The sequence below is a fragment of the Photinus pyralis genome, unplaced genomic scaffold (assembly GCF_008802855.1).
Source record: "Photinus pyralis isolate 1611_PpyrPB1 unplaced genomic scaffold, Ppyr1.3 Ppyr1.4_LG5, whole genome shotgun sequence".
In the NCBI taxonomy this organism is placed as follows: Eukaryota; Metazoa; Arthropoda; class Insecta; order Coleoptera; family Lampyridae; genus Photinus; species Photinus pyralis.
This window is the reverse complement of record NW_022170596.1, coordinates 43,948,772-43,975,777: the sequence shown is the minus strand read 5'-3', so window position 1 is coordinate 43,975,777 and position 27,006 is coordinate 43,948,772. Positions and strand designations below refer to the sequence as shown.

Sequence of the window (27,006 nt, the reverse complement as noted above, 5' to 3'; positions counted from 1 at the left end):
ATTAATTTTTTGACGGATATATGCCGATCCAGGAGCGTGGCAAGGTAAAATTGCGCCTAGTGCAAAGTTTGTCCGAAGCGCCTTTTTTAATAATAATAATGTGGTCTTTGCATATTTTTTATTATAAATAATACTGCACTTCTTAAATATATAAATACAGATTTTGCATACTTTTTATTTAAAAAAATGTTTGACTAAATGTTTATTTAAAATTTACTTTAGCAAATTCGTCGATCACTTTTTTGTAATTGATATTGCAACATAATTCGTTTTCAATAGAAATCATTGCGAAGTCATTTAAACGCAGTTGAGTCATGACTGATCGAAGAAAAGTTTTAATCAATTTTAACTTTGAGAAACTGCGTTCCCGGTAGCAACAGAAACAGGTAATGTCAACAAAATTCGCAACGCAATTACAACATTTGGGAACACAGATTCGTAGCCATTGGTTGAAATATAATTTAGTGCTTCTAATTGATCCTCGAGCCTGTACGCTGTACGGCTGTTGCTGTGGCTTTTATTTATTTCTCTTATTCACTATACTTATTTTACAATTATTATATTACTTATTTACGATCAATCCTGACTCAAGTGCACTTAAAATTGCAAAATAAAAACTTTGTAAAATACTTTTGTATAATTTTTATTTTAAAAAATTTTAGGACTTTTTGGCGCCTAGCAAAATTTGGCGCCTAGGGCACTTGCCCGGTTGCCCTACTGGATGCCACGGCCCTCATTTTTCTTTTCATTTCCCTTTTCCTTTTACCATTTTCTTTTTTTTCTTTTTATTTCCATTTTCTTACAGGTCGGATATGTCAATGTTTTTTACTATTTATTTACAAGGTGTTACTCATCTGGGGGCGAGATTGTTGAATATTTGCACTTAGCATTGAATAACTTGATTTATATTTACACTAATATTTTACCATAACATGTTTATTTGCTTTGTTGTAATGTTAAGGTAAAACCTCTGGCACATTTTAACCGGGTAATAATTTATATTAATACGAGAGCAGGGTTATTACTTGTTTCGAATATCTGATATATTTGATTTCGATAATCTCTCCTTAAATGTAATAGTGATAATTCTGCCTGACATATGCCAGAGATATATTTAGAAGTAGGTATTGGACAGGTATTGACTGATTTGTGTCAATCTTTAGGGAAGCCGGTGCAAAAATATGTCACCTCTCGAAGCGCATCGATGCTATACATGTGTTACATATAAGTATGCAAAAAATGTGGCTGATAGAGGGGATCAAAACAAACACTTTTTCCAAATAAACCGAGGGTCAACGTGTTTCGTTTGAGAGTCACCTCCAAAAAAGTGGTAAAATTTGCATTTCTTCTTTAATTTTTTTTATCAGCAACCAAAAGAGTTAGAAAGACTGGTGACACGTTTTTGAATAGGTTTTCGGGTATGCCCTTTTCGAGTTTGCAAAAATGTTTTTGAAATTCCTACCACGAAAGGGCCCGCCCCTAAATGGGGGCGAGAAAAAATTCCGATTTCGACGAAATTTGGTACCTCGGAGTTTTTGAACATGAAAATCAGGAAACTGATGTCGGTAAAAACATTTGTTTTGCGCATGCGCAATCTGATGGGTAGGTTTTTGAAAATTTGCACTTAAAGGTGAAGGCCGAATCGAAGTAAAACATTTTCAAAATGGTGGCATTTCCGGAAATACTAGAAGTAGCTAGTAATAACTTCGTTATTTTAAATAGCAACCCCTGTTTTTTTATTGCATTTTTTGATTTTACGTGAAATTTCAGTTCTTTTGATACTCACATGTCAATATCTACAATTTAATGTAGTTATAGGTAATTTTGAATTTAAAAAAATGCTCGATGCAGACGGTACCTTGAAAATTGGTTACTTGAAAACGGTTGTAGCTATGGCAACTCATTTTTAACAGTGTATAGAGAAAGAATGGGGCTATCTTTTAGTGGACTTAAGAAAAAATAAGTTGCGTATGACCGTACCTATGGAGATCCAAATTTAAGAAATTTCAAAGGTTAAAAACTCATTTTAATGAAATGACCATTTTCTTTTTAGTAGTCCGCCATGATTTTATGACAATCGAATTTTAGAAAAATCTTTTTTCAAGTACACTAGAAGAAGAGTTGGAACTAAACGAAAACGAACAAACGCAGTTTTTTTTAAATGACGGTCACTATCCCCCACGTAACCGTGCTCCGTAAGATCCAAACACATGGTTGGAACGTGGTTGCCACCACAAAAGTGTTCCCCATTTTGGCAATGACGCACCAAGATCATCATATCAATGCCCAAGATTTGAATTTTACACATTTTTGGCGACTACATATGGATTTTGCGCAAAACATATCAAAGTTGTTATTAATGCACCACGATGGTTGGGAAAAAGATTAAGAATCAAATGCCATACTATAGGGAATTACAAAGGTTGAAGGACAGGGAAGACAGGGATAGTTAAAAATTTAATACATTGCTTACATAAAGTAGGCCATTCCAATCTCAAGAAAGTAAGAACCCGTAAAGTGCATATATTTTGTATATATTTCTATATAGTTTAGTCAATATCTAATTTTCTAAACGAGCCTTCAATTCCGAAATGTTCGGATAAGACCGACTTCCTAATCCGTTTCCTTTCGTCACAACCATATTTAGCATCTTCCAAAAACATGTCTCTATAGCTTTCCACCTTAGTTTTCCATTTCACTTAAACATTATTAGTTGGGAACCTTCCATCGTTAGGGTTTTATGTTACCTGTTAATGCCTCAATTGTCTCACCCTCTCCGCCGTAGTCTGCAGGTAAAGCGGATTTTGGAATATTGTCATACAAAGACTGCGCGTTATCTTTAGAATATGCTACCACCTGTAAGCGACTAACTGTTGATTTAATGTTGCAATGAAATTCTTACCCTACTGCCAAGCTTCTTTCCCATGATGACCTTTCCTACGTTTATAATACTTTCAAAAATCGGATGCATGTTGATGATATAGAATCCTTTGAGGCGACAGGGGTACACATCTTTCAAGCACAAAATCGCTTTCTGACAGAGGGTTGGTGTAACTCGTAATAATTGATTTTTGTTAAATGCACTGAAGTCAACGAGAAAACGTTGACCTTGAATAACGCAATAGTCGTCTTCATTTAAAATAATATCAGTTATCATTAAGCATACTTTTGTAATATCTATTAGCGATACGTGCGTCGGGTCAATGTTGGCGGTTCTCACTAGAAATATTTTCGGTCCGACTTTGGTGTCTATCGGCAAAAAGAGTCTGAATTTTGGTGTAATAAATAATATTCCAAATAAATTTTACCCTAATTTAAGAATGTGTTGAATTTCTGGCGAGAGGGGGTCTCTTTTGCCGAAAAACTCTGGTAACGCACTTCTAACCGTATAAAAATTGTCCAACTTTTCTTTGGTTCGGTCCAAACTAAATTTACATCCTCGCAAGAAATTTAATATCCATTGATCGTCTGCAAAAACAAGAACTATAGGTAGACAAACTTTATTAAAAAATCAACTAACCTGTTCTTGCGTTTAAATGAGATTGTTGAGTAAGCCATTTTTGTATATGTGCAACATCTTCAGGAATGCGACTTGTAACTTCATTTATTTTGGTCACTGCCAGGGATCGTAACTCTGGAGTTAATTGCCTGAAGCCCATGGTAAATGCAAATCGGCGAAGAAATCGATTATCAAAATCAATAATTCAATTATAACGCTAAATAATTACTTTATTGTAAACGTATTTTGAATTCCGTTGTTGTACTTGGAACGTTTACGCGCAATTTAAATACAAGACTGAACTACCTATATGGAAATCCCAATCCACATTTCATTTTTTAAATCCTTAGGGTGTCTACTATGCTTGTCACGAAAGATGTCGTGCGTCATTGTTTGCTGCCGTTGAAAACACTCAAATGAAATTTTCCTAACTTTTTCCTATATTGTTGTGTTTATCCTATATGTCAAGAGTGGCGACCTTTACGCATCTAAGGATTACGTTGACGATAGTATTTCTTACTTTAACAATAATAGATACATAACAGAATCAAAATGGGGCCACGGTTATCAACGGTTCATAAGTCACCAGAGCGATGTGCTACCTACATCTCAATAATCAGAGAATGAACGACACTTGATGCTTTAAATAGTTGACATGATCATTGGCACATATAACCAAAACGAATTTTTGTGCAAGTTTTGGCACCAAACCCACCTAAATTTGTATAAGTACATCATATCCAACATTCAAGAATTTTAAATTGATGGCTCATAATCTTCAAGTCTAATAACTTGAAGGTAACTTTCTCTACAATTATTAATGCTTGAACTTTCAGTATGTGGAATGTTTTATTTATTGCTAATTCCATTAACTATGTTGAATTGTAAATCATTGGGGCTGATAACAAAATGTCACTATCGTAACTCGACAGCTACGAGTAAAAAATTTACTGTATGCAATTCTTCATTACAATGGTGAATGACGGGTAATTATTTCTGTCTGTAGTTTGAAAACTAACTTTTTCGGACCAGTTTTTTTTAGAAGGATTAAACGGCAAATAAAACTGCAAAATGTTGCTTGCCTAATCTAATCTCCAATAATGACAAGGTTACCCACTTGACCTTACTTGATCTGCGACAATTTTGAAATACCTTCCTATCTTTAAAACAAAAAAGTGAGATAAAGTTTAAAATATATTAAATCAGCTAAGAATTCTGCATAACTTTGTGATGTACCTATAACCTACCTAACCTTCTTGTATCTCTTATAATAATTGACATACCAATTGGTTAGCATCGAAACATGGTCAGTCTGGATATCAACATAATTCAATACATTGCGTGAAAAAGGGAGGTTGCAATGCACAAAAAAGAATAATACTTAATGATTCGCGAATAAGAAGCTAGTGCATGTTGAAGGTCAAATTGTTTATTAGAAGTTATGCAAAAACACGATCCACACTTCCAAAAAAAGCATCCACTAATCTAGTGAGTTACTGCATCCTCATTTTTTGGTGAAGTCATCGAATAGCGAATGGAGAGAGAGACAACTGGCGATTGTGGTGTTTTCAAATTTACGCAAAAATGATGAAGTATGTAGGTAAAAACAGGGTCGGCTCAAGACAAAAGTTACGTGTACGCAAGCACTAAAATTTGCGCCCTTGTCCGCCGCGCTGTAGCCTGAATACGGGGAACTTTTGGCAAGCACGTTTTTAAAAATACAGAGGTTCATATTAGTTAAAACATATTTATTGCTAGCAGACCCGGCAAACTTCGTACTGCTCATCAGACAATGTGTTGCTGTTGAATTGCGATACTCATTTTTGCAAAAAAATTAAAAAAAAAACTGTTCATGCAGAATCGCAACCGTTCGCACACATTCAATCGTTATTGAACTTTTTCTTGTTATGGGAACTGATTGTGTTTATTTCAGGGTTTATTTGCTATTGTTGCATAGAATGAGTTCGCATTCGGAAAAACAGGAATATCCTTGAAAGCTATACATATATATGACTCTTAACAGCCTACTGTCTATATGAAACATGGAAAATAGGATTTTTTCCAATTTATCTTACATCGTGATAATGCTTTTATGCGTGATCGTTTGGTCTTAAAAATAGAAACGGCGTTTATATCCGTGATACGGCAAACATTAAATTTGAGTAATCTTTGCGCCCCTTCTTGTCTGCGCCATAAGCGGAGGGTTACACCGCTTACGCCTAAAGCCGGCCCTGGGTAAAAATAATAAATTAATAGATTTTTACCTTATGTCCATTGTAAAACCGCCGTTTCATTTGTCAGTGCATTCGTGATAAAATCAGCAAAATAACTGTAGACTGTAGACAACTGGTGTGCTTTTACTCTGTGACGTTTGACCTTCGACTTTAAATTATAATTAAAATCAGACACAAGGTTAGGATCGATGCACACGGGCGATTTCCAATGCCAAGTTCGCAAATGACGCGATTCACACGCAGGCGAACTCGCAGCGAAGTCGCCGCGTGCACGTTACTGGTTGCCAGGGACTGCTTCTTCGCCACGATCTCACGTCGAGAGTTTCTCGTACGGCGGATAAGCATCTTTACCCAAGCGCAACTTTTTTACATTATAGTATATAGATCATTATAGTTGCAAGAGACAAGATTATATTTTTACTTTGTCAACTCCTGTCTTGGTCCTTAGTTAGTTCCCGCCGACACTGAGCAGCGGCGTCACTTGTTACACTGAAATTGTTGATTTACCGCCCGCCAAGATACAGACTTTATTTACAAAAAATATGATTTCATTTTTTGGGGTAATGTTTAGAAATAACTTATCTAAAAAACTGTCGGTTTACTTTTTCCATAAATCGTTTTGATCGCGAGTAAAAAAATGAAACAGATTAGCGCAATAATCGGTGCAAAACAGCTAATCTTTAAACAATAAATATTCAGTTGCTATACACTTTTTAAAAAAAATAGTCCGAACATTTTGTAGATAAAGGTCTAAATTTATAAAATAGTTCTTTACAAAAATTTTTTTTTGAAAAACAACGAGTTTTTATGGCGGGCGCACTTATGGGAATTTACATTGGGTGCCGTGGGTACAGAAGACTCTTAAGCAGTACTCGTGGAGACATTAGGCAGTTCACACGCCTTGCCGCTCGCTTGCGCTGGCGTCTACAAATTATTTATCAATGTAATCGTATGTTAGTAGTTGCCAGTAGATGGATTCTACGGGTTTTGAAACTGAGATTTTTACTAAAGCTGTAAAGAACCGTCCTGGAATATGGAGTACTTCATTGTCAGAATACCACGATAAAATTAGGAAGAGAAACCCGTGGACGGAAGAATGTTCACTAATGTGCAATGGGTTTGAAGACAAGTCGGAGAAAGAACAAAGAACATACTGCGATTCTTGGTGCGAAGTTGCGATCTCTCCGAGAAAAGCTCGCCCGTGTGTATTGTGGTGTGGTGTGCTCGCGGCGAGAACGCTACGGGCACGCCACGAATCCACTCGCTCGTGTGCGTCGAGCCTTAGAGAATGCACATTGCTTCTATTATCACAAATTTGATGATTGACGAGTGGTAAAAATGTTGATTTTACATACCTCATACTCCTACATTTATATATCCATGGAAGTTGATAGATTTAATGGTCACATAAAAGACCGACCCCTTGATCGAGCATGCTGAAGTGTCATTAACTACACCTGATGACGGATCTAATTCAAGTCTTTTAATCTAATTCTTTTGGTAATCAATTCGCAGCCTATGGACGTGACTGCCTTCTTTGATGAGGGACTGTAATCGTCAATTGAAATTCGTGATTTTTCCCTTTTTTAAAGGCCAACCAATGCGACACTGACCATAGATCTCATAGTATAATTTAACAGCTGGTTAGCTTCGCATTATACCAGCATTATCAACCAGGAGAACAAAATACGGCAGAAAGGGTGCTTAGAGATGGATTCGAACTGCATCTATCTTTTTAGTACTTGGATCGAGATTCGGGTCGTTCTTCTTCTCAAGTTACAACTAGTCCAGGTGATCATAGTGCCAATGCTATTCAGTAGATTTAAAGGAATGAGCATGTACCACCGATCTTGTTATTTCTTATTAACTTAAATATATTATGCTTTGACACAACAAGCTGTTAATTCTTTTAAAACTGTAACGGGAGCCCGCTAGAACGGTTAAATTTGTTTGATTTTTAATTAGATTTTATTTTTTTGTTTCGTACAAAGAATTACAAAAAAAGATGTAAGCAGTAACAACTAACGAAAACAAAAAAAAATCTCTAAGTTTGGAAGTGCATTGGCTGTATCCATGCCAGGCATTTACAACATATTGGGTCATATACGAATTTTGCCTGTGCAGGGTGGCTTATTTGTCATGGCCAGTGTTGAAAGGCGGAGTTCATCGCACTTTACGGTGATCTTCCACTCAACCTCAACCTTGTAGTGTAAGATCCCGTGTAAATAAATATTATTGCCTACTGGACAGGAGGGATACCGGGAGATTTTCGGGGGGGGGGGGGGGTCTCTGGTCACCGGGGGCCCTAATTCAATGCCTAATATTGTTATTAATAAGTAAATGGCTATTATTACAGTAGAAACTCGATTATCTGGACTGGATTTACGGTAGGATTTAAAGAATTCTACTTTTCTGCTTCGGAGATATTTAGAAAAATAAAATGACGGCTAAGTGAACGCTTAGCGCCCCAAAGATGAAGACGAAAAGCGTGTAAATCTCGGATTATAACATCGCTCCCGTACAAACAGGAGTTGGATCCCTCTATTGCAAAGTCAACAAAACAAATTCAAACGAAAGGGAAGAATCATCTTGGATTCAGTAGTTCAGACGGAACGAATACAGGATACATAAAGAAAAGTTGTAGAAGGTAGGAGGAAGAGGACGATGATTTCGTGCCAGCAGGTGATGATAATGGTATGGGAGTGGTGGGTCAAACTGTTCCTGAACAAAGTGAGTTGAAAATGGTTAATTTCATCCTGTGGCGAGCGATCTTGAGGGATGCCTATTTTAGCTGGAAAACGTATTATCCCTTGTTGTGAACAATCTAAATGCCAATTAATGTTACGCCACTGTGTGGTTATCAGTGAGTACGGAAGGGGGCGTTTGAATAGCCAGCAAAATAGATCAGAAAAAGCACGTTTTATTTTTTATGTAAAAATACAGTTTTCCGTTTACTTTAATAAATTACGATATAATAATACTGTTGTTATACTTGAAAAAGGCCAACTCTGCCACAGGTTATGGGCCCAGACCAAACTGGTGTATAAAACTGTTACAGAGGGAATATACGTTGTAAAACGGCAAGGGTAGTAAAAAGTAAAATGGAGCAACAGGTGGTGACCCAATTTATTAAGCTAAATGAGAATAACTGGAACGTGTGGAAGTTTCAAATCAAAGTAATACTTACGGCCAAGGAACTCTATGATATAACTGTGGGAATTGTAAAACAACCTGATGGAGAACACACAGGGAAGGAAGTGAAAGAGTTCAAAGTGAAGGATGCGAAGGCACAGGAAGTGTTAGTAACACGCATGGAGTCAGGTCCTCTCTTTCATATATTAATGTGTGAATCGGCACATGAAATGTGGACAAAACTGGAGTCGATATATGAAAGACAGTCGAATGTTAGTGTACACTTACTGCAGCAGAAGTTTTTTAATATGAAGTTTGAAGGCAGTGTAATGGATTTCATAACTAAGATACAAAATCTGGTTGCGCAAATTAAACAACAAAAGGAAAATATACCAGAAAATATGGTTATCACAAAAATACTAATGTCCTTGCCTGAACAATATAAACATTTCGTTTCCGCGTGGGAGTCGGTTCCGGAAGACAAGCGTAATTTAACAAACTTAAGTGCAAGATTATTGGTAGAAGAAGAACGTTTGGGTTCGGGTGAAGAGACAGTTGCACAACAATCACAAGTGAAGTGCTTCTCTTGTGGTAAAGCCGGGCATAAAAAGGACGAATGCAGAAGTGGTGGACGGTTTAAAAATAAAAATGTCGAGTGTAACTTCTGTAAGAAAAAGGGGCACATGTTTAAAGATTGCTGGTTCCGAAAATCGAAACAGAAAACAAAGGAGGAGAGCAGTGGCAGTGGTGAAGGAGGTTGGGCATTCGGTTGGAGTTACTGAATTGCAGTTGGATACTGAATGGTATTTGGACAGTGGGGCATCTGAGCATATGTGTAATGATCGAAAGATGTACAACACGTACGACAACCTAAGTGAACCAAGAGCAGTAAAAATTGGCGACGGATCAACAATTATGGCAGTCGGGATTGGTAAAATTCTTATTCAATCATATAATGGTGAGCATTTCATCGAGATGGAAATACATAATGTGTTACATGTGCCAAGTTTGAAAATTAACCTGTTTTCACAAGGAAGGCATTGGACAAAGGGTTTCGAATGGAGTCAGATGCTACGAGTGCAAAATTGGTCCATGAAAAAAGTAACCGTGTGTGTGCAGTTGCGAGGCGAACAAACAAACTTTTTAGAATGCTCTTTCGGATGAGCAAAAAGGAATTGGAGCATGATGCAGAACCGCAAGTTCAGGATAACTGCCTAGTTGCAGGCAGCAATGGGATCGGGCAAGGCAACAATAAAATCTCTCTTATGCAATGGCACGTCCTCTTGGCACACCAACATGTGAAGCACATAAAATGTATTCTGAAACAACATGGCATCAAGTGGGATAGCATTAATGATAATGTACAGTGTGAAGGGTGCATACAAGGGAAACATCACCGTAATCCTTTCCACATAAGCGATTCAAAATCGACAGCAATTTGCGACCTGATACATGCAGACATTTGTGGTCCTATGGAAGCTGATTCTATTGGTGGTACGAGGTATATGCTGTTATTAAAAGATGATTACTCGCACTACAGGTATGTCTACTTTCTTAAAAATAAGAGTGAAGTCTACGACAAACTCGTAACATTCACGGCACTTTGCAAAACACAAATGGGCAAAAATATAAAATCCTTAAGAACAGATAATGGCAAAGAGTTCGTAAATTTTAGGGTCAACAAACTCCTAATGGAACATGGAATCCAACACCAAACGAGCGTGGCCTACAATCCTGAGCAGAATGGAAGGATCGAACGTGAAATGAGAACTATCATTGAGGCAGCGAGGGCTATGCTTTTCTCAAGTAACTTGGAGAAAAGGTTTTGGGCGGAGGCGGCGAACACGGCCGTCTTCATAATTAACAGAACGGGAACTAGTTCAGTAGATGGGAAAACCCCTTATCAACTGTGGAACACAGGTAAAGGTGACATTAATTTGAAGATGTTTAAGTTTCCTTTTGGGAGCAAAGTGTGGATACATATCCCGAAGGAAAAACGACAAAAATTAGATGCGAAAAGCAAAAAGGGGATATTTGTTGGATATGGAGAAACAACGAAAGGAGTGCGAGTCTATTTCCCGGACAGAAACATTGTAACATTAGAACGTGATGTAATCCTGTCGCAAGATATTGTGGAAGAAGTAAACCCAAATGGAGAGTTACAAGTTGGCATAAACGATATGAACAATGAGCAAGTGACAGATGGAATTGAGGATATTACAGCCGAAGATTATGATACGCCGAGTGATACACACAGCAGCGATCGAGGCAGCGATACTTTACCCAGAGAGGAAAGGCGCCTTCGTTCAAGGGAGCAGTTACACCGCCCTTCGTGGTATGATGATTACGAAACAAGTTTTGTTAGTATAACAGACGTTGATGAACCAAATTCTTATGAAGAGGCACTTCAGTCAAATTTAAGAAGGCACTGGGAAAAGGCGATGGAAACTGAAAAGACATCCTTAATAGAAAATGACACCTGGGAAGTGATTGACGAACCAGAAGATTGTGATATCATTGACAGCAAGTGGGTGTTTAAGGTCAAACGTGATAGTGAAGGTAAAATAATGTGTTATAAAGCTAGGCTAGTTGCACGAGGTTTTAAACAAAAAGGTGTGGTGTGTGAAGAAATATACTCACCGACAGCTAAATTAAGTACTTTTCGAACACTGTTAGCTATAAGTGTAAATTTAAATTGGAACGTTTTTCAAATGGACGTATGTAGTGCATTTTTGCATGGTGAGCTGAAAGAGAATGTTTTAATGTGTTTACCTCCTAATTTTAATATTGACAAAGGAAAGGTATGTAAACTTAGGAAGGCAATTTATGGGCTAAAAGGTGCACCGAGGTACTGGTATGAAAAATTTCACAAATTTATGTTATCACAAAATTATGCAAGATCAAAGTATGATTATTGTTTATATTTCAACATTTCAGAGTCTTCAAAAACATATGTACTAATTTATGTTGATGATCTAATAATCACAGGCTCGTGCAATACAAAAATTAAATTTCTTAAAGAGGCCATGATGAAAAACTTTAAAATGAAAGATTTGGGGCCAATTACCTATTACTTAGGGATTACAATAAATCAAAATGTAGGAAATAATACCCTGACCCTAAGTCAAAAGGGCTATTTGGAAAATATTTTAAGGAAATTTGAAATGACTGATTGTAAAAGTGTTTCAACACCATTAGATAGTAATTTTGATCACAATTTCTTGTTTAGGGAAAGTTCTGAAAATAAGGACGTTGAAAATAAGTGCAGAAAGTTAATCGGTTGTATAATGTATGCAATGCTTGGTACGAGACCTGATCTTTGTGCATCCATAAGCATTCTCAGTAGGTATCAGTGTTGTGCTAGTAATGATTTGCTTAACTGCTTAAAGAGGGTGCTGCGATACATTAAAGGTACTATAGATATTAAATTGACGTACAGTAAGAATTTAGATTGTGAAATGGTCAAAGGCTTTGTCGATTCTGACTGGGCCAATGACACTGTTGATCGTAAGTCCACTAGTGGACATTGCTTCAAAATATTTAATTGTACAGTTTCGTGGAGTACCAGAAAACAATCTGTCGTCTACAGAGGCTGAGTATGTTGCTTTGAGTCAATGTGTTACTGAAGCGTGTTGGTATCGGAATTTGTTGGATGAATTAAGCATTGCCGATAACAAGCGTTTAACTGTGATTATATTTGAGGATAACCAATCTGCTATAAAGGTCGGTAATTCTTGTGAACAACCGAAACGTTTGAAACACATAGATGTAAAATATCATTTTGTACAGGAGAAAGTGAAAGAGGGAGTCGTTAAAATAGTATACTTACCTTCAAATGAGCAAATTGCTGATACATTAACGAAACCTTTGAGTAAGATTTTGTTTGAGAAATTAAGGGAGGTACTTGTAGGTAGAATAGAATAATATAGGTTTGTTTTGTGTTATGTTGAATTCTGCATTAAGATTGAGAGGGGGTGTTGTGAACAATCTAAATGCCAATTAATGTTACGCCACTGTGTGGTTATCAGTGAGTACGGAAGGGGGCGTTTGAATAGCCAGCAAAATAGATCAGAAAAAGCACGTTTTATTTTTTATGTAAAAATACAGTTTTCCGTTTACTTTAATAAATTACGATATAATAATACTGTTGTTATGCTTGAAAAAGGCCAACTCTGCCACATCCCTCGTGTTCAAATCATATTTTTTTGCTTATAGCACAGGACCTATCCATCGTTTTATATGGGTAACCTCATGGGTAACGTTCAACAAATTAGAGACAAGCTGAAATTTGGCAAGGTAGTTTGTTATAAGGGTCTGAACACCCTTTGAAACCCCAGCGTCGAGGCGTCGAGGCCGTCACCCTAAAACCACCCCACCCCAAGTGGGATAAAATCTACCTTTTTTTTTACATTTTTCTTATAACTCTAAAACTAAGCATTTTAAGAAAAAATGGCAAGGGAGAAAAATTGTAGAGAAGAAAAATTCCTAACATATATATACGTCAGTGTTCAGTGGCGCACATTTCAGCAACTCATTCAACCACTTATATTAATTGAAATACTATAGTATTTCCTAATATTACTATAAAACGCCGTAAACTGTTGACTTAGGTTGCCTACAATATGATGAATTCAATACTAGTCTGCAAGGGGGTCTTCGAAGTGACTACCCCATAACTCTAAGCAGCCACCCCCACCCCAATCGTGGGCGTCTCGACCTTTTCTGCACCTCATTCTCCGTTTAGTTCCTACTTGCAGTCAATGTTGCTGTGAAGAGTCAATATTTTTCAAAATCTCGTTTTTTATAGCATTTTTGCAAATTTATTTGTAAAAAGGTAGTGTTTATTCTCACTTCGGCTGGCTGTGTAGGAGTGTACAATTGTACATGTACCTACCGTAGTCATGTAATAACAACTTTAGGGACGCGGTTTCAAGATCTGGGGTCAGCGACATCTGGGCGTTATCACCGAGTGTTATACTAACTTAGAGCGTTAGATATTCATAGAAAATCGGATAACTACATGCTACCTGACAACCTTAATAACCCTGATGAAATCAACAACACTCTTCTGCAGTTTTCTAAATTAACTTCGCCAGACCCAAGCTTGCTAGAACTTTATAATAAAAATCAGAAAACTCAATTTCAATCCTTATTTAATTTCTCCACTGTTGATGAAAATCTGATTTACAAACATTTAATTGAAATTAAATCTAATGCAGTTGGTGATGACGGAATCAGCATAAGTATGATTTTATTGTGCTGTCCGGAAGTTTTGCCTTATATAGTGCATATAATCAATTCGTGCCTTCTTGAGGGTATTTTTCCTGATGCGTGGAAGATTTCGAAAATAACACCTATTCCAAAAAAATCAAACATCTCCACTTATAATGAAATCAGGCCTATTTCTATCTTACCTGTGTTATCTAAGGTGTTAGAAAAGATCATGTGCTCTCAAATTAAACATCACGTGGATAAATATGACTTATTACCTATTAATCAGTCTGGTTTCCGTCGTGGTTACAGCTGTGCTACAGTCATGCTGGACATCGTTGATGATATACTAATGGACGTTGATAAAGGCAAAATAGCTGCATTAATGTTATTAGATTACTCAAAAGCATTTGATACAATCAATCACGAATTGCTATTGGCGATTTTACGTTTTAGTGGATTTTCAGAATGGGCTATATCATTAATGCAAAGTTATTTTTCAAATCGCCTTCAGTATGTGGAGACGTGCAACGGTAAATCAGCGTATGCGGGGGTCAAAAGCGGTGTCCCGCAGGTAGCACAAAGTCTTGGGTTAACATTAGACACTGACTTGCGATTTAAAGAACATGTTACCAAGTGTGTCAGCAGATCTTTTGCTGCACTAAGGATGTTGTTTCCCCATCGGCACTCTCTTTCGCAAAGTCTAAAGCTGATGTTAACGGACACGTTAGTTTTAAGTCACTTTAATTTTTGTGATGTTGTGTACCTACGGTCCGTGCCTAACAAAATGTGAGAAAAATCGTATACAAAGAGTCCAAAATTCTTGTTTACGTTATATTTACGGAATCCGCAAATACGATCGTATCACATATAAGTTAAAAGAAGCTAAATGGCTTAATATGGAAAACAGGAGACAACTACATACAGCTACTCTGTATTATTCAATAATCTGTTCCAAAACGCCTACTTATCTCGCCAATAAGATCAGATATCGTACAGATGTGCATAATCTAAACTTGCGGTTCAAAATTCAAAATTGATATCACCTCCTTCATATCGAACACAGCTGTTGCGTCGATCATTCACTTATACCAAAGAGTAACCATAATTCTTTGCTTATACCATTTTCCAGATATATAATAAATTTCCATTATCCCTAAGGCCACAATCACCATCGCAAGTTAAATCCATACCTACATTTAAATATCTTTACAAGCAGCTTTTATTTAGTGCTCAAACGTAAATCAAGTGCTATGTATCTAAACTCTTTTCGTAACTTCAATTCTTTTTTTTTCCGCTTTATATTTTCACTTCTTAAGCCGGGAATACATCTGACAAACGTTGTCATTCGTTCGCGTTGCCAAACATTTATGTCTTGCGTTCGCCATGTGTGGACCGCGATTCGCAGCGATTTCAATATGGTACAAATGACTAGCAGTGCGAATGAATGTTTTCCATCGGATGTCGGTAAAAATTAAAAGATCAAAAAGAAATGGCAAGCCACAAGTGACAGCAAACGTTGCTATGTAGACGCGTTTTAAAGCGTTTAGGTGCAGTCTGCTTACGTTTTAGTACGAAAAGGTCGATTTAACTGTTACGGGGAAATTTAATTCAACAATGAGTGATAATCAGTTAATTATAGCGAGTACTTCATACATTGTTATAAGTACAATTTTAAAACGACAAAAAGAAAAAAAGAAAAAAAAACAGAGAAGTGTATGGATGCACGAGTTATATAGAAGTAGAGGTACATACGATGGTATGAACTTAGTATCAGATTTGAATGACACATTTCAATAACAAAAAATAAATTTTTACAAAATTGCACAAATGCGCGCGAATGTGTGGAACGCTAGCGTATGCACTGGCTCGGCACGTGTCTGTCGCTCATGACTGTTACCACAAACGTTGCCAGAGAATGGTGAAAACGGGTAACAACGCGAACGAACGCGAACGAACGGCAACGTTTGTCAGATGTATTCCCGGCTTTAGATCGGCGCGTACTGACCTGAATGTGCATGCGCTGAGTCACGACGCACGCACATGCACGTTTATCTTCTCGCGAGTGGTGGCGAATGCACATAACCCGAGCCATCGGCTGTCGGTTTTTGTCACCGCTCAAAGGAAATATATCATGTGTGCGTGCTCAATTTGGACGTCATTTTACACAGTTCTTGCCCGTACGAACGCGTGCATGGTTTAAGTAGTAATTGACAAAATGGAGTGGAGTAATGACGAATGCCTTCCGCTAATCGATCTCTACGAAGATAATCCGGTGTTATGGAATGCAAAGCACCCCTCCCATTATTCAAAAAATTTAAAAATTGATGCGTGGGACCAAATTGCTAAAAGTTTAAATAGAGACGTTGGTAATGTTAAACAGAAAATGACGAGCTTGTTGGGATCGTTCCGAGCCCAGAAAAGTAATTACTTCCGCCATATTTAGAAATGAACCGCACGAATGGTCGGAACAGACTGAAACACAAAACATGCATTCGCTGAAATTAGTTTTAAAAAACGATATCTTTTTCCATTCGCACGCATACCAGTTCGTTCGTCGCGACTCAGCGCATGCACATTCAAGTCAGTACGCGCCTTAAAGCCGCTTTACATTAAAGCCGCTTTACATTAGGCAATTTTAGTGCAATGCAAGGCTTGTGCTATGCAATCTAAAATTGCCTTGCATTGCTTATTACGATTTTACATTTATGCAATTGTGTTGCAACTTTTGTGCAAGTTCAAAAAAGTGTTGCAGTACTGACAACATATTTTTCAAAAATTGAAACTTTTCAGTTTGTTTACACAGAAGGTTATTCTTGAAACTTAATAAAATTGACCATTAGGTATGAGCAAACAAAAGGAAATTAAGCTGGCTACAGCTTGTTATGTGGTGGCGCTTGCTATTAAAAAAAACACACAAAATAACACACGCGAAACCAAATAAATTGTGGTATTGACAAAATTACTAGAAAAGTTACTAGAACTTGCGCCAAACTTGCAAGTGAAATAGAACTTTCTCTATTTATTTTTCTTGCACCTGAATTGCGTATGAAAATGCGCAGTAACGTATCTCTAACTTGCATTGCTCTTGCATTGCACGAAAATTGCCTAATGTAAAGCGGCTTTTAGGCAATTTTCGTGCAATGCAAGAGCAATGCAAGTTAGAGATACGTTACTGCGCATGTTCATACGCAATTCAGGTGCAAGAAAAATAAATAGAGAAAGTTCTATTTCACTTGCAAGTTTGGCGCAAGTTCTAGTAACTTTTCTAGTAATTTTGTCAATACCACAATTTATTTGGTTTCGCGTGTGTTATTTTTTTAATAGCAAGCGCCACCATATAACAAGCTGTAGCCAGTTAATTTCCTTTTGTTTGCTCATACCTAATGGTCAATTTTATTAAGTTTCAAGAATAACCTTCTGTGTAAACAAACTGAAAAGTTTCAATTTTTGCAAAATATGTTGTCAGTACTGCAACACTTTTCTGAACTTGCACAAAAGTTGCAACACAATTGCATAAATGTAAAACCGTAATAAGCAATGCAAGGCAATTTTAGATTGCATAGCACAAGCCTTGCATTGCACTAAAATTGCCTAATGTAAAGCGGCTTTTATAGGGCCCCTTCACGTGCATTCCCGGAACGACGCTCCGTAAGTTTTGGAGTGACGTCAATCCAAAACTGTGCGTGTAGTTCACCCTCGCGCCATGAATGATACGCGCCTGGCGTGGAGTGATGGAATCAAACATGTTTGAATTCCTGGCGTGGCGCGAGACCCTCCGCGCGCCGAATGCGAGCGTGTAGCTTCGTTTCGCGCCTTCCTTCGCGCCGTTAGAATAGGATGCGCTGTTAAACATTGGAGAGGAAAAAGGATAGACTACATTAGCAAAAGTCCTGTAGGTTTGTTTGTGTGTGCTGTGGGGTGTGACATTAATTGTGGTAATCCTCTGGATTGGTATTATTAATTTCTTGTAATAAAATCAAATCGCCAAATTTCTGTCTCTTCAAATACAGTGGCTTGGACCTCTTCCTCCTCTTCTTGGGCTCTTCATTTACGTTATCCATCATATATTTGTGAAGAATTACAGCTGCAATTGATCTTTTTTTTTACCAAACTCATCTTGTTGTCGACAGTACCACTCTGGAATGAAAGAAATGGCGCGAACGTGGAGTTTATTCACTGCACAACGCGCCAGAAGTTGGCGCTCCACGCTTCGTTCCAAAACCGATGGCGCGTCGTTCCGGGAATGCACGTGAAGGGGCCCCATTACGTATACGCAAAGTATTATTCACACATGATACTATTATCATTGAATTTATAACTTATAAATTCAATGCTATTATTCAGTTCTTCAGGATTAGAACTAAGATCAGTTGCAACTGTTTTCTAATCCTTTTTTTTGGGTGATTCTTTCTATAACTTTGACTTTGTTATTTTTTTACCAGCTTGCAAAAAAATAAAGCATATTATTATTATTATTATTATTAACGTGGTGATTTTTCTGTGTTTTTCTATCTTCTCTATAGTTTGGGTCCGATTGTTTTCAAATTAGTGTCGTCGGAGAGATCTTGTAAACGCGCCCAACTCCTGCGTGACGACATATTGTTTTTTTTTCGGAGAGGCGAAATAAACCACCTTTTGCAAGGGGAGCGTCTTTGAGGGGTAATCGGCTTCGGCCGCAAAAAAATTTCCTTTCGGATAAACAATTGTAGTCGCAAAATTTTTCTTAAAAAACTGTCCACTTTGAAAAATTTTGCACTTGCATTTTTTTGTCCGTTTTTTATGCTCCTTCCATTGATGCATAGTAAAGATATCGTTTCCATTTGAAAATTTCAAGTTTTTAACCAAAAACCGATTGTCAACTTTCAACGATTATTCGTATTATTTTCGAATCACATTTGAAAATAAGACCAATAACATTTAATAGCGTGGATTTTTAGCTGATGTCCATTCGTTAAAAAAACATCTTGCTAAGTTGTCAGACAACAGTCATATGGCTAATTTACTGAACCTCTGAAACTGAAAAAATGTCGAACTTCGAAACTTCCAAACCATGTCAGTTAGACATAGCATCATATTGACAAAATCATACTGATTTTTTATGAGAAATTCAAAAAATGCATCAGAAAAGATAGTGTCATTTGCAATAAGAAAGTTCCGGTATCGTTCTGATACAACCGGAAAAGCGGCCATCTTGAAAATATGTGTAAATGATTCCTTTTGATCATTTATTCAAAAAAGATAATGGGTCCCGAATTAAAATTCCAAACCGTTTCTGAGATACTTCTAATGGTCCACTTAAAAACACCACCCTGTCGAAATATGATAGAAAAAAGTGACCTTTAAAAACGTTAAGTTGTCCCCCACTGTTTTTTGAAAATTTGTCATGGCTTAACCGTGATGGCGCTAGCTTTAATTCAAGTGTCGCAATTGACGCATATCCAGATGTATCAGGCGGCATAGATACAAGCGACAAAATACGAAGGGGGGGGGGGCTACATATGCTTGGCCCATCCCAAATGTGTTTTCCGATTGCTAAAAAACGATAGATAATGGCGCAAGAGTTATTATCGGTGGCACGTGTGAGCGCATTACTTTATAATAAAACGACATCAAATCTGGAAGTGGGGGGGGGGGGAAGGTTGAGGCTCCTGACGCTGGGGTTTCAGACGGTATTTAATACCTTAAAACAAAATACCTTGCCAAATTTCAGCTTTTCTCTAATTTGTTGAACGTCATCCTGTATGGTCCCTACTCCCTGTGCTATTACAATATTATGCATCCTTTCATCAGAGAAAAGTATGAGAAGGTTTCATGTGAATAAAATTGTATTGAAACTTTAAGATACAACATTAAATATTAAAATATAGCATCACACGTAACTAAATTTTTACACACAATTACCTAATCACAGAATACTGTCATAAAAAATATAAAATCGGCCGAAATCGATCAAACCAAGGAAAACCACTACTACAAAAATACAAATAAGGTAATCACATCACAATGTACTGTACTGCCACAGAGTCACAAAAATTGCGTATGTCGTTTCATAAAAGGCAGTTGACAAACTCAGGAGAGGTGCTTTATTTAAACCTTCCATACCGTAGGTTGTCAATGTAATGTTTTTATGAATGGGCGATATAAATAAAGCATTCCAGAAATACGTAGATTAGTCAATGTCCAATTTCCTAAAAGATCCCTCTACTCCAAACAACTCAGTATTATCCCACTTTGCAATGCGCTTTGATTCATCTGAACGCAATTTCTCATTTTCCAAAAACCAAGATCTGCACTTCAACATTATATCATTCCATTTGGCTGCAAAGGAAAATTAGGTAAATTAAAACGTATATGAAATTACCAAGTTGATCAGAGATCGTGTAGCTTTCTCCTCCCAACTCCTTCGGTAAGTCGGACTTTGGAATAATCTTATACAGGTCACTGTAGTCGTTCGTTTGATGGAAGTGTATCTGGAAGTTTTAGTTATCTTGTGTGTTATCGGTCGTGCAAATTACCCTTGATTGTATTTTTTCACTTATGAGAGGTTTTGCCATTTTGAACAAAGCGTAACCAGCAGACGGTATGTTGACAAAGTGCAAACCTTTCATTCTCGCCGGATACCTCTTTAACGTACACAAGTACATCATCCGTATCAAATTTGGCGACATCTCTGTGAGATGTTGAAGTGAGAGGCCTGGTAAAAATTGTATCACTTGAAAGCCATTTATAACAAACGAATCATCCTCTTGTACGAGAACGTCCATCACCATTAGAATCGTCTTCATTTGGATTACTGGATTCAATTTTTCGGACGGCTTGTACGGATTACTTTGGTAAAGCAGAGTTCTGGGTGCCAATGGATTTTTTGATTTCGGCAAAGGAAGCCAATACCTTCTACAATTTTATCACATTTAGTTACCGGCTCGTAGGGAACATGATACTACAACTTAACCTACCCTGCATTCAAAGTGTACTGCATTTCCTCGGACAAAGGATCGCGACCGTCAAAAAGTTCGCGATAAATCGTTTTAGTAGAATAATAATAGTCCATTTTTTGCTTTGTTTTTTCCGCCCTAAATTTACATCCACGTAGAAAGTTTAATACCATTTGGTCATCTGCTAGCATGGAAAATAGCAGAAGGTAAGTAAATACGAATGAAGACATACCTGGGCTAATGACATTTAAGTGGGGTTGCTTAGATAACCAATCTTTAATGTGGTCTATGTCACTGGTTCTTCGTTGGGGCGTTTCGTTCAATTCTTTTTCGGTTTTTTTCTGCAATTCTTCCGGTAGTTCTCGAATTGGCATTGTTGGTCTAAAATACCACAAATTGTGTTTTTAACAATACCTAGTCTCTGGTTTGATTGTTTAAAAAGTGTTAACAAAAATGTTGGTTTCTTTGTATTATAATACGTGCCTTAACTGAAGTTTCAAAACACAACACAAATTCCTTTGTAACGGATTAGGCACACAAGACTGGCGATTTCATAAAGACAACCTATAAAATATAGTTTCTTTTCATAGAGAATGACCAGATAAACCTTTATTAGGGACTTATCATTATCACTGACGAATTCGTGGGATATTAGTTGAAAATAAAATTTTCCATTCAATAAAATCCTTGAACTGATAAAATTAGGTAAACTAAGCACAAAGTTAACCCATCTGACGAATACGTACAAAGTGCAAACTTTAAACAAATATTTAGAAACGCAGCAGTGTATTGTTGAGTTGAAGATATTGCAAAGTAAATATAATACGTGATTTATTTATATAGGGTGCGGCACGACGATCAGTGCAGTGTTGAGGGGCGATTATCTCTTCTGTGGTGTGAAGGGGAACCTGGGAGAGACCTTATGGTGTTCGGTCACTCACCAAGTCACCACATTTTCAGTTGAGCAATGGTTTGGAGCGCAGAGCATCGCGGCTTCGCAGTAGCGGTCGTTCTACCTCAAGGAAAAGGTTTTTATCAAAGTAAAATTTAATTGATTTAGATACCTAAACATTGGCACACGTGCAACGAAGTACGATGTAAACAGGCGTTCGCATTTCTTCGGCCCTTATCTAAGATAAGTTAAAAAGTAATCGTAAACGATTTACAAAAAGCGCATTTCCACCAGTGGCGTAACAAGACAGCTCGGGGCCTCGGGCCTAACGGTCCTCGGAGTCCCCTATAAGTACTAGGCACGAATTATGTTTTTAATAAGAATCGTTTAAATAAAATCACTTTAAAATAGTCATTTTTTGTTATCTATATTGTTGTGTTATTTTGTTTTAGTTGTAACTTGAAAGAAATTATAGAGCGTCTGGATGTGACAATTTTGTTTAGTTCATTTAATTAACCGGGGGGGGTTATTAATAATTTGAGACACAGGATTGCGTAAATTTCATGTTATAGTTTTGGTTCAATTTCTTAGAAGTGTTCTGTTTTTATTTTATTCCTAGAATTTTTTTTTTCGATGTAAATTTCTTTTTAAATTTTATTTGCCGTTAACGAGGTATAGCGCGAAGTAGAGATAAGGTTCTTCGCAGAATTGCCGGGCGTACGTGCCGTTTAGCAAGAAGTTGAAAAATCGACGCTTCGCGTGATTGGCGGACGGGATGTTGAAGAAAGGAGAAGGGCTTTTGGCTTAAATAGAAAATTTTTGAAGAGAGCGGGGCTTTTTGGTCGTTACAAAGCCAACCGGCGCTTCTTCGGTTACGTTATTTTTTGAATTTTGTGGAAGTTTCTTGCGTAGTGGATCCAGGTTTAATTAGAATTTTGTGTCTGCCGTTTTAAGAAGAATTATTGAGAAGTTTAAGAAGTTTGTCGCCGTCCTGTTTTTTTTTTATTTTGCGGAAACACGGAAGTTTTGAATTTGTGGGTACCCGAAGAGAGAAGACGTCGGTGTTTGAGTGTTTGGTTTGCGTGATTGTGTACGGATACCTCTTTTTATCGGAGTACGTTACTCGGACTAATTTTAAAAGTAAGTAGTAATTAGTGGTTTGTTTTGTCTTGTTTTTTTTTTGTAATGTTTGAGTAATTTGTTTTTTTTTTGTGTGTGTCATTTATCTGTTTAAAATTGTAACAATTTGTAAAACAGAAATTTACGCAATTTTTTGTTTGAAATTAAACCAGTCATTGCAATCCAGGTTTTGTTTATTAGAGTCAAGGAGAGGTAATTGTCGGCGTCTCTTACTTTGTTTCAAGTTGATTAAATCTGGGGGTAAAGTTTCATATTGGAATTTAAGGATTTGGTTCAGCCACCTATTTATGTCATTGTTGGAATGCTGTAGGGTGGCAGAATCCAGCTGGACCTTGAGATGCGGATAAAAATTTTGTTTTTATTTTAATTACAACTGAGCTAGCTAGAGGGAAATCGTGGGATTCCCAGAAGTGTAGGTTAGGTCTCACAACAATATACTTCTTATTAATTGCAAAATATAAAATCGGAACATACTAAACATTTAATTTTTGAAATATTAATTACATACAGGGTGATTCCTATAGTACCTGCCACCGTTTGGGAGCGTATAGGGGGTGCCTAGGGGAGTATTTTGATATAGGACACTTGGGGTCGGAAATCTAAAATAAGGGCGCCAGAACCAAATTTATCTTCTGGAATTTCACGCCTGTATGTAGGCAACCCAACCGACCGACGTTTCGCGCGGAGCGATGCAGAGCGAGTTAGCGCGAGGAAGCGACATGGGAGGGAAGGAGGGAAAACGACAGTCAAAAGCAATAACGTTTACAAGTGTTCAACGTGGCCACCGTTGTTCTCAATGCACTTCCTACATCTAGCCAACTATTATTATACTATTGCCATAGTGTTTATTCACTTGATACGCGTCGTTGCAGACGGGATTTCGTGGGTTTAAACAAAATTCTGATCAAGTGTCAGCCACACATCGCCGCCTGAGATCGCTCCGTGTGCACCGCCGGCCGGTTGGGTTGCCTACCTACAGGCGCGAAATTCCAGAAGGTAAATTTGGCTCTGGCACCCTTATTTTAGATTTCCGACCCCAAGTGTCCTATATCAAAATACTCCCCTACGCACCACCTACACGCTCCTAAACGGTGGCAGGTACTATAGGAATCACCCTGTAGGTACATATTTGACGAGCCGAAGTTATATAGAAAATCTAAAAGTCTCTTTTTCTAGCCTTTGCATTTGCAAATTCGTTGATTACTTGGGTCAAATCCATTTCCGACGCACTCTTAGATTCAATTGAAAGAAGTGCGAGATTCTTCCATCTTTTCTGACCCATTTGAGATTTTTAGATAATTTTTTATGATTTTCAATTTACTGAACGATCGCTCGAGACTTGCCACAGTTACAGGTAATGTCAAGAATAATAAAAAAGCCGTGAACATTTGAATGAAATCACTCTCGAGAATCCCATATTGTTTGATGATTAGTTCGAAAAATTCCTTCGTTGACATTTTGCTAGTCAATTCACTAAAATGAGGCATTATAGGCATGGCACACATTTTTATATTTTGTATACTACACGTCGTTTTCTACGTGTGGTTGCCACCTTTCGGGTTGCGGGGCCTCCCGAGATTGCGGGGCTTCGGGGCATTGCCCCGAACTGCCCGATGGTAGTTACGCCACTGATTTCCACTTGCATTCATTTCCCATTTGTAAGATGCAACTTCTGTTAAAATCGATAAATTCCGGCCACAAATATGAAAGATAGCGTTGCAAATGTGCAATCAATTTTTGACGTGCTACTTCAATTTCAGTTTATAAGAATTTCATTTCAATGCTTTTCTAAATAAGAAAGTTGGAACTGCGCATGCGCAAACCTAAATTTTGAAATTAACGCCAAGGTGTGCCTATGTATAAAATTTCATTTAAATGCTTCCATAAATAAAAAAAAAGATAGCACTGCGCATGCGCAAATCAAATGTTGAAACTGGCGATTGATTTTCCTTTGTTCCAAGCGCCTATGTATAAAATTTCATTTAAATGCTTCCATAAATAAAAAAGTTGGCACTGCGCATGCGCAAAACCAAATTTTGAAACTAGCGTTTGATTGTACTTTATTCCAAGTGCCTGTGTATCAAATTTCATTCAAATACGTTTGCAATTCGGTTTATAAATGGGCGAGATGCGAAAAGGGCCCTGTGAATTTTGAATCAATTCGACTCAACTTTTGGCATTGCGATCGGACATTTCTAAACAAAGTTATCGTTCACACGGACAGATAGAGGGACAGACTGACAAAGGAACAGACGGACAGATCAACAGACGGACGACAGAGAGCAATACAAAATTATAAACGATCTCTAGGATCGTTCATAAACGGCAAAAGTGTAAAATTATGGAACATGTAAAAAACGGTTTTTTGGTTTTTTTACAATAACTTTTTTAGCAATAAACGCAGAAAAAATTCCTTCCTTGGTGCAAGCCTCGACACTATAACGAACGAAATAGCTAAATAGCGTCAGGGACAAAGTGGCCACAATAGCGCATTTTTTTTATTTTTGTGGAAATGCGCTAAAAATGGGATGGAGATGGTCAAGACTTAAAAAGCTTTGCGCGCTGTGGCGGTCTCAGATCATTTGACTTACTGTACGTAACAGTACGTTGCGTGTAAATTTCAAAGACGAACTTTTCCGGCAGTTAGCCGGTATTTCTAAGTTAAATTAAGAACGGTTGATACAGGAATACTTTCCGAATGTTGTTCAAAGTTAGTTTCATGCATTTAGTTACAACTTGTAGAAAAGAAGGTGTTTCGTCAATTTTAAAGTTTGTATCCGAGCTGCCATTTCAACAATCAATCGTCATGGAACCAGTTCTCGTGATTTAAAAAAAACAAGAAGAAAGTTCGCGTACACAGTTGTGCCATTGTGTTAAAATAATTCTGTGAAAAGTGTTTTGTGTTTTAGACCAAAAATTATTACAACAAAGTAGTGAGCACTTTTGCGCATTTCCACAAAAAAAAAATGCGCTATTGTGGCCACTTTGTCCGGCCGTCCGTCCGTCCGCTCGTTCTATGAGACGCTACTAGTTCTTTATCTTAAGAGCTATTGTTCTACTTTTTTCGCTATTTGTTTCTTTATGGTGTCGAGGCTTGCACCAAAGAAGGAATTTTTCCTGTGTTTATTGCTAAAAAAGTTATTGTAAAAAAACCAAAAAACCTTTTTTTACATGTTCCATAATTTTACACTTTTGCCGTTTATTAACGATCCTAGAGATCGTTTATAATTTTGTCTTGCTACCTGTCGTCTGTCTGCTGGTCTGTCCGTTTGTTCCTTTGTATGTCTGTCCCTCTATCTGTCCGTGTGAAAGATAACTTTGTTACATAATTTCTTGGGTGGTAATGAAGACTGATTTTAGTGCGATCTCAGAAAATTATGTGTCAATTTGAATTCCAGTAAAAATAAAGAAAATCCAGATAAAGTTTGAATTTGTGGTTCAATGAAAATTTCTCTCGGGTTAACCGTTGGTCGTTTCCAGTGTAAATCAAAATTTAATAGTGTTGTTTCATTTAAACTACGGATTTCCCAAACTTTGATAAGTCAGTGTTAAGATTTGCCAGCGTTTCGGATCCCAGCTGGATCCTGAGACTCAATTTTCCTTTAGTTATAAACAAAAAAGGTTTATAGGCAGACGAGGGCTTGTTACAAGGTTTAATTTGTGTAATTTTGAGCTAGTTAGGTGTTATTTGAGTGGTGTAATGAATTCATGCCATTGCACACAGCAATAATTTTTGCACGCCCAAAGTGGTGCACAGCATTTCTTTTTTTGCGCCTAAATGAAGGGTACAGCAATATTTAGGGTAAAACCCTAAGCTGACAAACGCACTAATTAATCGCCATTTTACCGGTTGTTCTTTAATCCAGAATCTTATTATCGCCCCGTATAAACAAGACAGGCGCACAAATTTGGTTAATAAACTATGTATAAACGCAATGAACGTTCTGTACTTTGGACGAC

General features: G+C 37.3%; 3 protein-coding genes across 6 annotated transcripts; 1 reads left to right on the top strand and 2 right to left on the bottom strand.

Annotated features, from left to right (window-relative positions):
* Positions 1 to 2,507: 2,507 nt before the first annotated feature.
* LOC116170950 (retinol-binding protein pinta-like) lies at positions 2,508 to 5,873 on the bottom strand. Of its 3 annotated transcripts, XM_031487539.1 has the most exons (7): positions 5,764 to 5,872; positions 5,575 to 5,718; positions 3,521 to 3,648; positions 3,309 to 3,468; positions 2,903 to 3,266; positions 2,748 to 2,856; positions 2,508 to 2,698 (listed from the first exon to the last, which is right to left on the bottom strand). In XM_031487539.1, coding segments are annotated over exons 2-7 (912 nt in total). In that variant the 5' UTR covers positions 5,577 to 5,718; positions 5,764 to 5,872; the 3' UTR covers positions 2,508 to 2,549. The 3 variants fall into 3 exon arrangements, with proteins under 3 accessions (XP_031343399.1, XP_031343398.1, XP_031343397.1); XM_031487538.1 differs by lacking the exon at positions 5,575 to 5,718 and having other exon boundaries at positions 5,764 to 5,873; XM_031487537.1 differs by lacking the exons at positions 5,575 to 5,718; positions 5,764 to 5,872 and adding an exon at positions 4,783 to 5,568.
* Positions 5,874 to 8,834: 2,961 nt separating this feature from the next.
* On the top strand, positions 8,835 to 9,647 carry LOC116170757. The gene has a single exon (XM_031487260.1). It carries the CDS (start codon positions 8,835 to 8,837, stop codon positions 9,645 to 9,647), a length of 813 nt encoding a protein of 270 aa, XP_031343120.1.
* A 10,277-nt stretch (positions 9,648 to 19,924) lies between these two features.
* Positions 19,925 to 21,952, bottom strand: LOC116170949 (alpha-tocopherol transfer protein-like). Of its 2 annotated transcripts, none has more exons than XM_031487535.1 (6): positions 21,498 to 21,952; positions 21,247 to 21,395; positions 21,036 to 21,198; positions 20,595 to 20,973; positions 20,441 to 20,549; positions 19,925 to 20,397 (listed from the first exon to the last, which is right to left on the bottom strand). In XM_031487535.1, exons 2-6 carry the CDS (start codon positions 21,386 to 21,388, stop codon positions 20,249 to 20,251), a joined length of 942 nt encoding a protein of 313 aa, XP_031343395.1. In that variant the 5' UTR covers positions 21,389 to 21,395; positions 21,498 to 21,952; the 3' UTR covers positions 19,925 to 20,248. The 2 variants fall into 2 exon arrangements, with proteins under 2 accessions (XP_031343395.1, XP_031343396.1); XM_031487536.1 differs by having other exon boundaries at positions 19,926 to 20,397; positions 21,036 to 21,195; positions 21,498 to 21,947.
* Between the last annotated feature and the right edge of the window lie 5,054 nt (positions 21,953 to 27,006).

What these genes read in the sequence shown, in the direction of transcription:
- LOC116170950 (XM_031487537.1), bottom strand. An exon ending in CAACACATTCTTAAATTAGG is followed by an intron (nt 3,267 to 3,308) that starts GTAAAATTTATT and finishes ACCAAAATTCAG; the next exon opens with ACTCTTTTTGCCGATAGACA. An exon ending in GACAATTGAGGCATTAACAG is followed by an intron (nt 2,699 to 2,747) that starts GTAACATAAAAC and finishes ATAATGTTTAAG; the next exon opens with TGAAATGGAAAACTAAGGTG.
- LOC116170757 (XM_031487260.1), top strand. Translation starts at nt 8,835, where the DNA reads ATGGAGCAACAGGTGGTGACCCAATTTATTAAGCTAAATGAGAATAAC.
- LOC116170949 (XM_031487535.1), bottom strand. Translation starts at nt 21,388, where the DNA reads ATGCCAATTCGAGAACTACCGGAAGAATTGCAGAAAAAAACCGAAAAA. An exon ending in CTTAAATGTCATTAGCCCAG is followed by an intron (nt 21,199 to 21,246) that starts GTATGTCTTCAT and finishes TTTCCATGCTAG; the next exon opens with CAGATGACCAAATGGTATTA. An exon ending in GTGAAAAAATACAATCAAGG is followed by an intron (nt 20,550 to 20,594) that starts GTAATTTGCACG and finishes TAAAACTTCCAG; the next exon opens with ATACACTTCCATCAAACGAA.